This window comes from Zingiber officinale, chromosome 8A, assembly GCF_018446385.1.
Source record: "Zingiber officinale cultivar Zhangliang chromosome 8A, Zo_v1.1, whole genome shotgun sequence".
Taxonomy (NCBI): Eukaryota; Viridiplantae; Streptophyta; class Magnoliopsida; order Zingiberales; family Zingiberaceae; genus Zingiber; species Zingiber officinale.
This window is the reverse complement of record NC_056000.1, coordinates 135,111,228-135,126,763: the sequence shown is the minus strand read 5'-3', so window position 1 is coordinate 135,126,763 and position 15,536 is coordinate 135,111,228. Positions and strand designations below refer to the sequence as shown.

Genomic DNA, 15,536 nt, shown 5'->3' with positions numbered 1-15,536 from the left:
TTCACCCCCTCGCGATCTCTCCCTTGCCCAAATTTTTCTTTCCGATCTTATGTCGCATCGACGTTGCCGCACGGAGCAGCGCGACGCCCTACAACTGATACCCTACAGCCGACACCTCACCGAAGCTTCCTCTCCCCTGCCGACATCTCATCGTTGCGGAGGTCCTTACCGCACCGATCGCCACGGAGAGCACCGCCGGCAGCAACCTTTCACTCTGCCCTAGTTTCCTATCACTGTAGTCAGTCGGTGCTTTGTTGCTGGCGCACCTGTGCCCTAGATCACTGGAAGTCGAGAGCGCGAGTAGGCGACAGAGAGCTGTGGAGATCTGGTAGTATGACTAGTAGGTAAGGGATTGGATCTTGATTTTGTGCTCTGTACTTGTCCAATTCTGCCGTGAGCATCATTTGTGTTGGAGTGGAGGTTATGCTAACTTGGGAATGGTGATTCTAGTTTCCGCAGCAGCTTCTTCTAATCCCGGCCACCGTTTTCCGATAGCATGCATCTGCTCCTTTCCGATCAGTTGAGCATCAATAGGAACTTTGGTTTTGGAAGATCAACAGCGGTTGTGAAGTGAGGTAAGGAGTAGCTAATTGATCTATGTCGTCGATCGTGGTTTGAATTGGATGTTGTAATTAGTTGATCATTTGTAGATTGATTAGATTTAGAATTAATCTAATGGAATGATTAGGGTTAATGTGATTAACCCTAGTTAACCGTTGAATTTAATTTAGGTAGGCAATGGTTATGTGGATTAGGGTTTTCCCTAAATTGTTCTTAAGGATTTTATTTAGCTATTCATTTAAGTTGTAGCTAAATAAAAATGTATACATATTGGTGACACAGGACTTTGACGCGAAACAAGCATCTCGACGTCGGATTTGGACCGGATACGATCCTCTTATTGAAGGCGGGTACTTTGACTTATCTTTTTAGATATGACATTTGATATGCATAGTAGTTTTTTTAACAAGTAGTAATGATTATGTTTCATATCTGCATTGGTTGGTCACTACCCGATATCTGTTACATGCTTGTTTTTGCTTACCTGTTATGCATTTTATGTTAGTACCCACTTGATTATATATGCTCATAGAGGTAGTGACATACCATGCCTGATTATGTTCAGGACATTGATTTATTTTACCTGACCTGTGTATCTTAGATCTTTAGATTTGACCCATCGATGCTAGGATACACATTTTATATATGGATATTGTCATGTATCATCTCGCATGATTACATGCTGCGCGATAGTCGACTCCATTATTGTTGAGCACATCGCCAGTTATATGGATCTGCACACACAACCACTCATGGGTTAGTGGTTTTTATTCAGGCAGGGTGTGTTGCAGCAGGTTGCTCTGTCAAGGGCTCCGTTGGTCCACTCATGGGTAGTGTGACGCAACGTTGTAGCAGGACAGGGATCCCTTCTTTGGATTGTCTCAAGGAGATGAGAGCATTGAGTTCCCCCACTTATAATTTTGGGTAAGGAGGATAGGTGTACTCCGACAGCATCTCGTCCACTCGGTGACTCGGGAGCAGTGATGGCAGAGTGCACGGTTGTCACAACCCTACCCACTCGGTCTCACCATCATGTGTGAGATGGCTGACTGGCATCAAGGGTGACCAGGACATGTCATTGGCATCATACGCATTGATGCATTTATTGCTTGTGTTTGTTGCACTTATTTACTGCATATTTGGTGGATGCATATACTTGACATGCATACAGGATTTCTATACCTCTCGATCTATTATCCATACACCAGGTCCTAATTAGTACAGATACTCCCGATTCCTTTCTGTTTGCATTTATCATTCTTATATCAGGAGACTGTACGCATAATTAGTGTTATTTGTTATTTATTTCTTACTATGCATGTCAGTAGTTACCCGCTGAGGAGTGGACTCACCCAGTTGATATTACCATTTTCAGGTTGAGGCTGTCCGAAGATCTCTAGTCGCTAGTCCCCCTTGCAGATTGCAATGATGTTGTTTGGTCTTTTGGTTTTCTTATTATACTATCTAGACTGTGTTTTAGACTTGTTCTGGTTTTAGCACTTGGATCTTGTATGATCCTTTAATATCGTTGGGTTTTATTTGGATATGTTCTGCTACGTGTCTGCCTGGACGACAGAAGAGGTGAGTTGATTTTATTTGCGTCGTTGTAATTTGAGTTTTATGAGTGTAGTTGAGTAGGAAATAAGATTTGAGTTATATGAGTGTAATTGAGTAGGATTTTTGAGATAATTTCCTTATCGTTGCTTTAGTTTAGTTTGTTTACTATTATACTGCGGGGTTGTCACTTTTATTTTATTGTATGTTTCCGGTCGTGTTGGCCGTGTATGGATATGTTGTAGGAAGTTTCAAATTGTCACCCATACAGGGGAGATGCTGCCGAAATTTCTTCTGGCAAGGACTCCCCTGGGGCATGACAGTTGCAGGCCCACTGGTTGCAGTTTGGCTGTCTCCCTTTTGTGTATCCTCCTCGTCGAGCTGATCTTCTTGTGATCTGACCGGTTGCAAGCCGCAACCCTCCAACTCAGCTACAACCACGACATTTATCTGTGCGTCTGCAAGCTTGCATTTGCCTGCTAGGCGTGCGCACAACATGATTTGAGCTGTAAAAGAAAGAGAAAAATCAGTTAGATTCAAAGGCTAGGAGGAGAAAGAGCATATCTAGGCTGGTCGGGAGCTTCGTGTGGATCAGACTCAAGCCCAACACACAAAGGATGCCCTCCAGCAGTAATTTATGGATGTGGTACTTTTGACCGACCAAGCTCGAAGTTGCATGGAGGTAGTCTGATCAGCTCTTGTACTTCTTGAGTTCCCGTGGGTTCAGCATTTCCAGCTGCTAGTCAGTCGGAAAGTTCGGCTTCTCGGGAAAGTGAACGAGAAAGTAGTCCTTTCAATGCTTGTTAGAGGACGACATCTTATCAAAAAAGACTAGGCCCACTCGGGCTTGGAAGAAGTCCCCGAGTCAGACAATTTGGGATAATAGAAATAGTGGAAGAGCCGGGGGGTCAGAGGAACGCCGTGCAGGCGGAATAGGATGACTACCCCGTATAGCAGCCGAAAGGAGTTCGACGCTAATTGATGGAGAGAAATACGAAAATATTTACAAACGACCGAAAAGAAAGGGTGGATCGGGAACTGCAGATCGACGGTAAATTGGTCCCTAAAGAAGCATAAAAAAACCCCCGTGGCGACTCATTCGGGTGGTCGAAAGCTGAAAGAAGACCGATTTGATAATCAGATGGGACTTCAAAAGCGGCTCTCAAACTCTCAACGTCACTGCCGTCGAACTTGGACTCGGTGGAAGTGTACCAGAGCCCAGGGATGGTTGCGGAGGGGAAGGGAGGAGCTTGCCATAGAAAAACGAAGAGATTGAAGAAGTGCAACGAGAAGATCTGATTGAAAGGGGGAGAAAGCTTACTGGAAGATCGCCGGAGATACAGAAGAAACGAAACGTTGCCGAAGAACACGAAGACGAAGGTGCGCGAAGTGAGGAAGAAGGCGACGCACACGAGGCTTATAAACCTCGCAGTCGATCGATCTGAGCCGTCTAATCCAGGGTTGCAAAAAATTAGGAGAGGATCCAACCATTGAATTCAAAAAGGCACCTGTCATATCGCCAGCGGATATTCGCCTATCACGTTAAACATGCAGCGGCGGAAAAAGGACACGTGGCGCTCTGCCACCGAAAGACATTAATGAGACTTAATTAAAAAGCATGGCCACGTGCTCGGCCATAATGATCAGGGATTTGCATGGTCTTCAAGAAATTTGGATGACATCAGAGTGCTCGGTCGAGGGGCGTAGGAAAGGAAATTTTTTCACCAAGTGTTGCCGCTCATTGCCTGAGCGATGCGAGTAAGCGATTATCACACAACCGACCGATCGAAACATAGTCGCTTCGAAGGACTTAGGCTGAGTGGCGGTCCGGCCATGCGAGGCTGAACGACAAAAGCGTGGAAACCAGCGAAGACTACTTGTACAATTAGTTGGACTAGCAACCTCCTTCGATTAGACTTGAGGGGGAGGCTTATGATGCGACGATAAGGAGCCCACCTAGCAAGGGTCAACTAACACGACGGAGGTCAAAGTTAAGGCGGTCAATGCCAGAACCTAGAAGAGCGGAAGGTGGCTACATTGGCCGACCGGATGAACCAGTGTCCGGTCTGCATGAGACTCGGCCGAGCTGACCACCCGACCGGCTCGGGGGTAAGACGGTGGCATCTTCCAGCACTGAACGTCCTGTAAACATTGAGGCACCAAGGGTATGGAAGAACTTGTCCGGTCGAAAGGAACAAGTCACCGCTCAGAATCATCACATCGAAGAGTAGTCGAAGTCGACCAAGCGGAGGAGTCCTGGTGCCGAACGGCTGCTCCGTTTGGCCAAGCAACAGGACTATTGTCCTCGCGACTCCTTTTGGGGGAGTGCCACATCAGGCATGGTTGACAGGCGGACTGTGCACATTGGAACATGGGGGACGTGACCACGAACATGTTGGAGAACGTGACCACGAACATATCGGAGAACATGCCCACATTTCGAGGAACGTGCTTATCACCCACTAGAAAAATGATAATCTCAGTTAGTATCATTGACTATCTCTGGGGTGACCGGCTCGGTCCCACGGAAGTTTCCCACCGGCCACTAGGGTAAATCGGGAAGCGCATGCGGTGGCCAACCAGAAGCCCAACATCCTTTGATTACGCTCCCTATTTGGAGGAAAAATTCTTGCAAATACGCCGTAGCTGGGGTTCGAACCGCGGATGCTTGGGAGACAACCTGGATGTCCTACCGCGACACCATGGCCCCGGGGACGCTTATCACCCACTAGAGCTCTATATAAAGGGGATTCATTATCAATGAAGGTAAGTGTAATTTATTTTTGGCGTATATTTCTATTGTTGCTTTGCTTCTACTTCATATTTCAATGATTGATTTCAACGTCGAAAGACTAATATTGAGGGCCTCTTTCCTAACTTGATACTGATATCATCTATTTTATAGAACGTAGTAAGATATAGGTCAGTGAAACTATCATCTCTCGATTTTTCACGACATGATCAGATAGTTAATCAATCTTCATGGCACCGGTGATTGTCATTCTTCTCACTGTGTCCTATTGATTTGCCTGGCGTTAAAGACAATAATTACTTTATATTCCCACTGTATCAACTTCAAATTCACAAATTGCATGATATAAGAAATCTGTTGGCACTCACTCGCAACAATTCCTGATCTTCCCATGTTTTTTTTCCTTAGTGAGTTTATTTCCAAACTGTTCGCTTCTCATTGAACAAAATTTAAGGTTCTAATGTCACAATCTTCGACAAATCAAAAGGGTTCATTGTGTCTCGGGATAATAGTGTCTTGATATAACGCATTCTTTAGTTTTTTAAGCATCTAAAAATTAAATTTTAATTTTGATAAATTAATAAATAATTTATCTTTATGACTATGAGTCATAAAATAGAATCGGAATCCTTTGGATTTTGATATTTTGTTCGCGGTGGATTTTAGAAAAAAATAAACATACAGGGGGTCAAATGCGAAGTTAACCTGGATGAGGTGTTTCAGATGGGGGTTTTAGGTTTTGGTCTATGGGGTTCCATTTGTGACGAAGTTAGCTGGTCGGACGACGCGCCGACGCGATGCTTCGTTACCTAGTTCGCCGCCATGCGCTCCCTCCGTCGATGCAACTCCGTCTCGTATTCTTCTCCGCTGGCACTTCCGTCTCCTCATCAGGCGTCGCCGCTTCTCCCGATCCCCTCTTCATGGTTGAGTACCTCGTGAATACGTGCGGGTTCTCCGCCGACGATGCTTCTAAGGTCTCAAAGTCGCTCCCCCGTAACAAGTCCACTGAGAATCCCGACGTTGTTCTTGGTTTCTTAAGATATCAGGGCTTTGATGGCGCTAATCTCAGAAAGGTAATATCTCTGAGGCCAAGATTGCTCGGCTGCCATGTGGAGAAGAACCTCGCTCCAAAATTTCAAATTTTCCGCGACATGGGGTTATCTGAGTCCGACGTCATTGATGTCGTTCTGCTGCACCCGGCAATTATCGACCTTAACTTCCAGAACACGCTTCTTCCTCGACTGAAGGTTTGGGAAAGTCTATTTGGATCAAAGGAGATCCTCCTCAACAATCTCCGGAGGCATGGATGGTTTATGACCACCAACATTGAGAATGTGGTACGCCCTAACATGAACTTCTTACAGGATGAATGCGGTATTCCTTTAGAGCAGTTATCTTTTGTCCTTAGAAGGCACCCATGCTTCATCGTGCAGAATCCTGAATCCTGTTAGGACCGAAAAGTAGCTAGAGGGGGGGGGGGGTGAATAGCTTCGCGTGTGCTCGTCGAACTTCGTTGCTTGTTTCTTCAAAGTGATGCGCAGCGGAATACAAAGAAACAAACTACAACAATGCTAACAATAGGATTTTACTTGGTATCCACCTCACAAGAGGTGACTAGTCCAAGGATCCACACCACGCACGCACCCTCCACTATGAAAACACTCCTTTCCGGTAACTACCGAGGGCGGAGAAGCCCTACAAGACTCTCAGTACAAGAAGAAAGGAAAGGGAAACAAAATACAAGCGCAAAGCTTACAATGAGTACAGAAAACCCTAACCCTAGCTTCTCTTCTTGCCTTTGATCCGCCTCTTGACTTGGAAAGCTTCCAAGATCCTTCAAGAACTGGCGATCACGAGCTTTGAGAGTGCTGTGGAGGAGCTGGCGAAGATCTGAGATGAAACGGTGAAGCTCTTTTCGCAGCCATCGCACGCCTGCAGCTATAAACGATGCCAACGGTCGGATCCCGATCGATTCGAATGTTCCCAATCGATCGGGGAGGCTTTGGATCGATCCACGGATCGATCCAAAGCGCCTCTGTGCTCTGGAAACGCGCCTGGATCGATCCACGGATCGATCCAGCGCTTATCCCGCGAAGCAGCCGCGTCCCAATCGATCCACTGATCGATTGGGACCTCTGGATCGATCCACGGATCGATCCAGAGGCTCTCTGTTCGCTGGGACAGGTCTGGATCGATCCACTGATCGATCCAGAGCCTGGATCGATCCACTGATCGATCCAACACTTGATTTTTGTCCAAAACCAAGTCCCAAACCTCCCAAACCAACATCCGGTCAACCTCGACCTTGGTATGTCACGCCTAGCATCTAGTCACCCTCGACTGTTAGACTCCCTTCACAAGTGTCCCACAACCTTCGACCCACTCGACTTTCTCTCTGCCAAGTATCCCACAATCCTTCGACCTACTGGACTTTTCTTTCACGCCAAGTATCCAATCAATCCTTCGACCTACTTGACTCTCCCAACACCGGACGTCCGATCATCCTCGATCCATCCGGATTTTGCCCGGCTTCACTCACCGTGACTTTCACCTAGCTTCACTCACTAGGGTTTTCCATCCGCCTAGCTTCACCACTAGACTTTCACCCGGCTTCACTCACCAGATTTCCATCCGCCTAGCTTCACCCACTAGCCCGGCTTCACTCACCGGACTTCCTTTCGGCTTCACTCACCGTGACTTCTCACCGCCTAGCTTCACCACTAGGTCTTTCATTTCGCCTAACATCCCAGTTAGACTTCCTGTCAAGTATCCGGCCAACCTCGACCTACTTGACTTTTCTTCAATCAATATCTTATCAAACATCTAAACCCAAACCAAGACTCACTGGTCAAACAGTCAACCTCGACCGAGGGATGTCACCAACAATCTCCCCTCGATGTTCGACAATACCAACACTATCACTTACAATACCACGTAAGTTAGGCTAATCCCATAGCCTCCTTCTTCACGCCACTAGGTAATGAAAGCATAAATTAAGCTCTTCATTCTCCCCAAGAGGGCACTCCCTCTAGGTAACGAAAGCCTAACTTACTCCCTTCATGAATCCTTTCATTCTCCCCCTCCCATAGGTAATGAAGGACTAAGCTTAACCATACATTCTCCCCTATGGCACACATCAACCCATCGCTGGACACACATCAACCTATGCTCCATTTGGCACACTTCCAACAAATCCATTTGTTAAGACTCTCCGAAGAGTTGCTCATCGTGATCACAACTTCACTCATTGTGATCACCCGATAATGAGATTCCATAACCGCCATTATCACCTTAACTTATCCTCATGTTGACAAATACCCAACCTTGAGCATTTTCAACCACTGAGTGTCCACTTGAAATAATGAGGATATCCACCCCATTTCTCCCCATTTCAAGTTTAAATGCTCAACCTCGAGCAAGTTCACAATGAAGGTTAACCACCTTCCAAGGTTCATGAAAATAATTTTCATGTCTTTAAAGAGTCCCTCCCCTAAAGACATGGTGGTAACTTCATTGCACCAACAATGACTTGGAATCCCTAAAACATTAGGAAACCCAAATTTTGAAGTTTTGAGGTTCAAATATTCAAAATTTGAAACAACCTCAACGTAAACTTCTACTTAGTCTTCGTTAACCAATCCATCCTTGTTTTCACATGAAAACACCCTTTTTATGGATACAAATGTATTTTTAGGGGTTTGGAATGGTTACCTAGACTCAAAGAGGTTCAAAGATGCTGAACTCAAACCTTCCCACCAAAATCAGCAACTTGGATCGATCGAGTTGGGTTCCAATCGATTGAACCTTTCAATCGATCCATCGATCGATTCAGACTCTCGATCGATCGGTCGATCGATCCAGTGAGTCCCCGCTGAATTCTGTTCAATCGATCCATGGATCGATTCAGGAACTCCAATCGATCCATGGATCGATCGGAGCTCTGATAGTTGCTGAAATTCCATTTCAGTCAACTTCAGAAACCCCTAGAAAATTCTACAAAAATCCAAAAATTATGAAATTTCGTGTAGACATTATTTAGGGCGTTTACTATCAAGGAAAAATAGTTTTCTATGAAAATACTTCATATTTTCAAAGATTGACACAAACTTGAAAACTTGAAAACTTGCAAAAACTTTAGTGTTTTCTTCAAGTTTGTGTCTAACTATTCAATGGTGATTACTATCAAAAGATAGCCTTCACCAAGGTTTTCCAAAATCATTTTGAAAACATCTTCAAAACCAATATCCCATCATGTTCCTTGGGCTTAATGCACATGACTTGTACATTAGCTTTCCCAATGATGGGGAAACACATAACTATGTGTTTTGATGAATTTAAAACTCAAAGGAATGCACTAAATCAACATCTTGAGTTTTGTTCATCATCCTAACATCTCACTTGTATCTAATGTGCACTAAAACACATACAAGTCACCTTATAGTCTTTGTGAGATGTAGATTTTGGTTTTGCCCTAATCTAGGGATCATGCATATCTATCTAGGCATTTTAGAGATATTAGACATCCACCTAGGATGTCACTTGTTAATAAGTGTTGTTAAATGCCATTTGTCCTTAATTACAAGGAATTTAAACTAATGCATGATAATGTTATGGCATACATCAAAATAAAATAACTTTCAAAAGAAAGATTCCTATAACTACATGATGTATGAATGTCATGACATGGTATTTTTGAGTTTTTCATAATAATTCATGAATGCACAAATAAAACATGATGTCATGGCATATAATGGGCAAACAATCATGACAAGATTTAACATAAATAAAATATACCTAGATTAACTATCTAAGTATCCTTAAAGTCTTAGCTAAACTTACAACTTAAACCTAGATTGCCCTAAAGTGCTTCAAGAGAATGCCAAAACCTAAATTGGCATTTCTAATTTCCTTGATTTAATGTATGCCAATTGAAAATAAACATGTCCTCAATTGTTGGCATATTCCATTTTTCCTCAAGAGTGATTACATAAATCAAGGCCCGGATTGCCTTAAATTTCCAAGAGAATACCAATATCCCAACTTGGTATTTCTCAAGGTTTTCCAAATTTGTGCCATTTAAAATAAAATTAACTTTTTACCATTAGGCACATTTTACTCTTTCAAGGAGTAAATAATAATTTCATTTTATTTTCAAAGGTTAACAAAAACCTTGAAAATGCTCCTTGAGTGTCAATTTCCTCAAAGTTGGGTTAACTACCCTTCTAATAGGAGTTGACACTCTCTAACCCATCTATGGAGTAGAGAAGATGCTCCTAGGAACCCAACACCTATTGGTGCTCCTTGGATGCTTTAGGTACTCACTAGGGATAACTTCCCTAGATACCTTCCTAGTGACCTTGTTGGGCTTCTTAGAAGCCTTCTCATTCTTCTCCATATTGTCATAAGTATTAGCCTCTAACTAGGATCTCTAGTGACTTGATGAAAGTGTTAGAAACTTATTTGTTATCTTCCTTGTATCCTCGACTGACCTGATTTTTCTGATCCTGTATCTATATGGAACCCTATGATAACTAGGCACATCCTTCTTAGCTTTTGGTTTGTATCTCAAACCTTTATGGCCATTGGATTGCTTTGATTTTCCTAAACCTAAGTTATGCTCACTTTGCCCTAATAGGATATTTTCCATCATTTTTAGGGTCTTCTCCATTTTATTAAGTCTTGACCTCAAGACTTGATTTTCTCTCACTAAGTCCTTAGTATTTGTTCCATGAGCATTTTTGTTTCTAGGCTTGTATCTTAAATCCTTAGAGTTATCGCCTAGCCTTTTACCTACATTCCTAGCCTTAGGTGTAGTAGTTTTGGCATGTAGGGCCACATGCTTTTCCTTAAAGCCCTCATGCTTCCTATTCTTATGGTAAATCGCATTAAGATGATAAAAATTAGAACTATCATGTTTTTTACCATAATGTAAAGGAGTAGGCTCAATAAATGTTATCTTCTTCTTTACCTTGGAGGCTCCCCCTTGACTAATGCCTCCTTGAGCCTTGACCATCTTCTTCCCCTTGAGGCATTGACTCGTGAACGCCTCGATTGCAAGAGAATGTGCTCTTACTCTTCTTTGCTTGGGAACGGTCTCCTCGGGCTTCTCCGCCTCACACTGACCCTTCTTCTCGCCAAGTCAGACACTTGCTTTGTAGTGCCCACTTTCCTACACTCAAAACATATTATATGATTTTTATTTTAATTGAAACATTTATACCTTCTGTAGGGATGACACTTGCTCCTCCATTTGCTATTTCTTGAATTTGAGGTGGCACCATCTTCTTCTTCTTCACTGACCCGGATGTAGAACCTTCTCCTTCTTCTCGATCCGGCCACCAAGGATCGCTCCCCTCAATCCTAGAGGTGGAGGCTTCATCATCTCGAACACGAAACAAGGAGTATGCTCCCTCCTTGTTCCCTTCGTCAGTCCCTCGAGGACGAAGCTCCTTGGATTTCCTCTTCTTCGGAGGTCGAGCATCTCTCAACCCTGAGTCCTCCTCTTGGTCTTGCTCCAAAGAGTCACCCTCTGGATTCTTCAGATCTTGTACAGTGGAGGGATCTCTTCATGAAGCTTGGCCAATTTGCTCCATAGCTCCTTCGCATCTTCAAACTGATGGTGCTTGGCAATAAATTGACCAAGAGCTTGGTCACTTTGTCATTGGCCTCGCACCTTTGGACTTGCTCTTGGCTCCACTTGCTCCTCTTGAGAACTTTGCCCTTTGAATTTCTTGGAGCCTTGAAGCCTTCCATTAGAGCAAACCATTGCTCTATCTCCATCATAAGAAAATTTTCGATTCTTGATTTCCAAGAATCGAAGCTTGTAGATGAATATGTTGGAGCCACCCTTGTATCAAATCCAAGTCCATCTTGGAATTGCATCTTGAAGTTGAGCTTCTTGAAATCTTTGACTTTTGATGAATTTGCTTCAACTTCTTCACCCTCTAGCTTTTCTTGTTATGCTTGACCCTTCCGGCGATGATTCCGGTGAAGAGCGGCCTCGCTCTGATACCACTTGTTAGGAGGGCGTGAATAGCTTCGCGTGTGCTCGTCGAACTTCGTTGCTTGTTCTTCAAAGTGATGCGCAGCGGAATACAAAGAAACAAACTACAACAATGCTAACAATAGGATTTTACTTGGTATCCACCTCACAAGAGGTGACTAGTCCAAGGATCCACACCACGCACGCACCCTCCACTATGAAAACACTCCTTTCCGGTAACTACCGAGGGCGGAGAAGCCCTACAAGACTCTCAGTACAAGAAGAAAGGAAAGGGAAACAAAATACAAGCGCAAAGCTTACAATGAGTACAGAAAACCCTAACCCTAGCTTCTCTTCTTGCCTTTGATCCGCCTCTTGACTTGGAAAGCTTCCAAGATCCTTCAAGAACTGGCGATCACGAGCTTTGAGAGTGCTGTGGAGGAGCTGGCGAAGATCTGAGATGAAACGGTGAAGCTCTTTTCGCAGCCATCGCACGCCTGCAGCTATAAACGATGCCAACGGTCGGATCCCGATCGATTCGAATGTTCCCAATCGATCGGGGAGGCTTTGGATCGATCCAGAGCGCCTCTGTGCTCTGGAAACGCGCCTGGATCGATCCACGGATCGATCCAGCGCTTATCGCGCGAAGCAGCCGCGTCCCAATCGATCCACTGATCGATTGGGACCTCTGGATCGATCCACGGATCGATCCAGAGGCTCTCTGTTCGCTGGGACAGGTCTGGATCGATCCACTGATCGATCCAACACTTGATTTTTGTCCAAAACCAAGTCCCAAACCTCCCAAACCAACATCCGGTCAACCTTGACCTGTTGGTATGTCATGCCTAGCATCTAGTCACTCCCTTGACCTGTTAGGACTCCCTTACCAAGTGTCCGGTCAATCCCTTTGACCCACTTGGACTTTTCTCTGTGCCAAGTATCCGGTCAATCCCTTTGACCTACTTGGACTTTTCTTTCATGCCAAGTATCCAGTCAATCCTTTGACCTACTTGGACTTCCCAGCACCAGATGTCCGATCATCCTTGATCCATCTGGATTTTCCCTTGCCTGGCTTCACTCACCAGGACTTTCACCTAGCTTCACTCACTAGGGTTTTCCATCTGCCTAGCTTCACTCACTAGGACTTTCACCTGGCTTCACTCACCAGGATTTCCATCTGCCTAGCTTCACTCACTAGGACTTCCTTCTGCCTGGCTTCACTCACCAGGACTTCCTTCTGCCTGGCTTCACTCACCAGGACTTTCATACTGCCTAGCTTCACTCACTAGGTCTTTCATTTTGCCTAACATCCCAGTTAGGATTTCCCGGTCAAGTATCCGGTCAACCTTGACCTACTTGACTCTTCTTCAATCAATATCTTATTGTCAAACATCTAAACCCAAACCAAGACTCAGCTTGGTCAAACAGGTCAACCTTGACCTGAGGGATGTTGCACCAACAAATCCCTCCGTGCTTTGGTAGATAGAGCTGAGGGGATCGGAATTCCCCGGGGATCTGGGATGTTCCTCTGGATCCTTGATGTGCTGCATGGGGTCAGTAGGGAAAAATTCGAGGCCCAAGTCAAACTCATGAACAGCTTTGATTTCTCGAACTCGGATTTCGTTGCTGCAATCAAGAAATATCCATGGTTTTTATGGCTTTCCACAGAGACATTGCAGAGAAAGATGGAATTTTTAGTCAAGGATGTTGGAATTACACCTTCAAACATTGCTAAGCAGCCAGTGTTTCTAGCATTGAGTTTGGAAAAGAGGGTAATTCCTCGATTTCATGTGCTGGAGATATTGAAATCTGAAGGGTTATGGACTTCACAAGACACACTACGTACAATTTTCTTATCACCGGGACCTAAGTTTATGCAGAAGTATGTGCTCCCTTACAAAGATAAATTACCCAAACTGTTTGAAGTCTTGTGAATTGTACTTGAGTTCAAAGGAAATGATCCGGACTGAGAATGAATGCCAGGATTTATTTGGGTATTATTTTCTACCAATCTTGTCTTAATTTGCATATAGTTTACTTGCCATTTTATATTCTATATTATGAATGTAACTGTTATTGTAGACATGAGGATGCTAGTTGTCTGAGTTTCATTTTGCAACCTGATTTAGCTGAAAAAGATCTGTTTTAGGAAGTTGTCAGTTGAACTCCTTCCGATTAGAAGAGATTTGTCTTTTGGAATGATCAATAGTGATTTTGTTCCCCTTTTACATGCAGAGTTGGGTGTATGCCAGGCTGCAATTCCTTTATGCCAAGGTTATAGAGAAACCGTTTTCTTTCTAACTGATTTCATCATCATTTGGTTAATGTTTTTGAAAGTGAAGGAGCATAAATTCACATTGAAAGCGCCTTCATTAAGCTATATGGAAAATGATATTCTTATTCATGTATTTGAAGTATATTTAGCTGAGATTCTGATAGTTAAATAATTTGAATTTTACAGTGAGTATAAACAAGATTAGTTGAATCAACCAAAACTGAAGGTACTAGATCAAAGGAAACTCTGTTTGTAATAATTCATAGGTACTTAAAAGGATCTGATTATTACTATCTTTATAGTCTTGCACACTGTTCATTGTTGGAAAAGTATTCATCTAGTTAACTCTGAATGGCTGGGGCATATATCTTGTTATTGTTGTTGTGGTGGTGGTCTAGGGATGATAAACCTTTGGTGTGCTATCTTATTTTGTTGTGCAAATAAATCCATCATTCTTTTGACAATACTAATTTTTATATTGAGATGATATTGTGGATCATGATCACAAAGAACAGGTAACACTCTTGGTCATTTCAATCATCATAGAATTCAAGTAGATGATTGAAATAGAGGAGAATGTCAAGTAATTTTTGTGATCGTAAAATAGCTCTAAGATTTTTTTTAAAAAAATTATAAAATGGTGGTTAAACTAGAGATGACAATTTCCTTTTGATCCTATGGAGAATTCAATACCCGATCCGAATGGAGGAAGATATGTTGAGATTTTTTTATACCCGATTAAATAATCGAGTAATCGGATATAGAGATTTTCAAGTTCGGGTATGGAGCCGGGTCTGGTTGTATATATATATATACATATATATATATATATATATATATATATATATATATATATATATATATATATATATATATATATATATATATATATATGATTTTATGTCGGTGGTAATATGACATATTTCTAGAAACACTATTTCATTGCTTCTTTAACTTGTCTTTATCTGAAAATTTTCATCAAATATAAGGTTTGTTGGTAGATTTAAGAAAATATGAAACATATAGGGAGTCACAAGTGAAATTAACCCAGAAGAGGTGTGAGGTGATTAAGTAGGGTTTTACAATTCGCTCTTTAGGTTCGATTCGTGACGCCCGACGCCATGCTTCACTCCCTTAGTCCGCTGCCATGTGGTTGCTCCATCAACCCAACTCCGATGGTCTTCTTCTCCGCCGTCTCCTCCGTAGGCTTCATCACTTCTCTCAATCCCCATTTCATGATCGAGTATCTCGTGAGTGCATGCGGGTTCTCGCTTGATGATGCATCCAAGGTCTTAAGATGCTCCCCCTATTAAGAGAATCTCGACGTTATTGGTTTATGAAGATCTCAGGGCCTTGATGGCACTAATCTCATAAAGTTAATATCTTGGAGGCCAGGATTGTTGATGTAGAGA

At 43.2% G+C, this 15,536-nt stretch overlaps 1 protein-coding gene across 7 annotated transcripts; it reads left to right on the top strand.

Annotated features, from left to right (window-relative positions):
• The first annotated feature begins 5,598 nt into the window (after nt 1–5,598).
• Nucleotides 5,599–14,909, top strand: LOC122010356 (transcription termination factor MTERF4, chloroplastic-like). Of its 7 annotated transcripts, XR_006119859.1 has the most exons (4): nt 5,599–6,308; nt 13,312–13,843; nt 14,085–14,123; nt 14,311–14,906. XR_006119859.1 is itself a non-coding variant. In XM_042566860.1 (3 exons), the coding sequence occupies exons 1-3, from the start codon at nt 5,665–5,667 to the stop codon at nt 14,311–14,313; spliced, it is 582 nt and encodes a 193-aa protein (XP_042422794.1). In that variant the 5' UTR covers nt 5,599–5,664; the 3' UTR covers nt 14,314–14,908. The 7 variants fall into 7 exon arrangements, 4 of the variants coding, with proteins under 4 accessions (XP_042422794.1, XP_042422795.1, XP_042422793.1 ...); XR_006119860.1 differs by lacking the exon at nt 14,311–14,906 and having other exon boundaries at nt 5,599–6,204; nt 13,518–13,843; nt 14,085–14,296; XR_006119858.1 differs by lacking the exon at nt 14,311–14,906 and having other exon boundaries at nt 14,085–14,296.
• The last annotated feature ends 627 nt before the right edge of the window (nt 14,910–15,536 follow it).

Coding starts and splice junctions, on each gene's coding strand:
- LOC122010356 (XM_042566858.1), top strand. CDS start 5,665: ATGCTTCGTTACCTAGTTCGCCGCCATGCGCTCCCTCCGTCGATGCAA. Junction 6,309..13,311: donor TTCATCGTGCAGAATCCTGA/ATCCTGTTAGGA, acceptor TTGCACCAACAA/ATCCCTCCGTGCTTTGGTAG.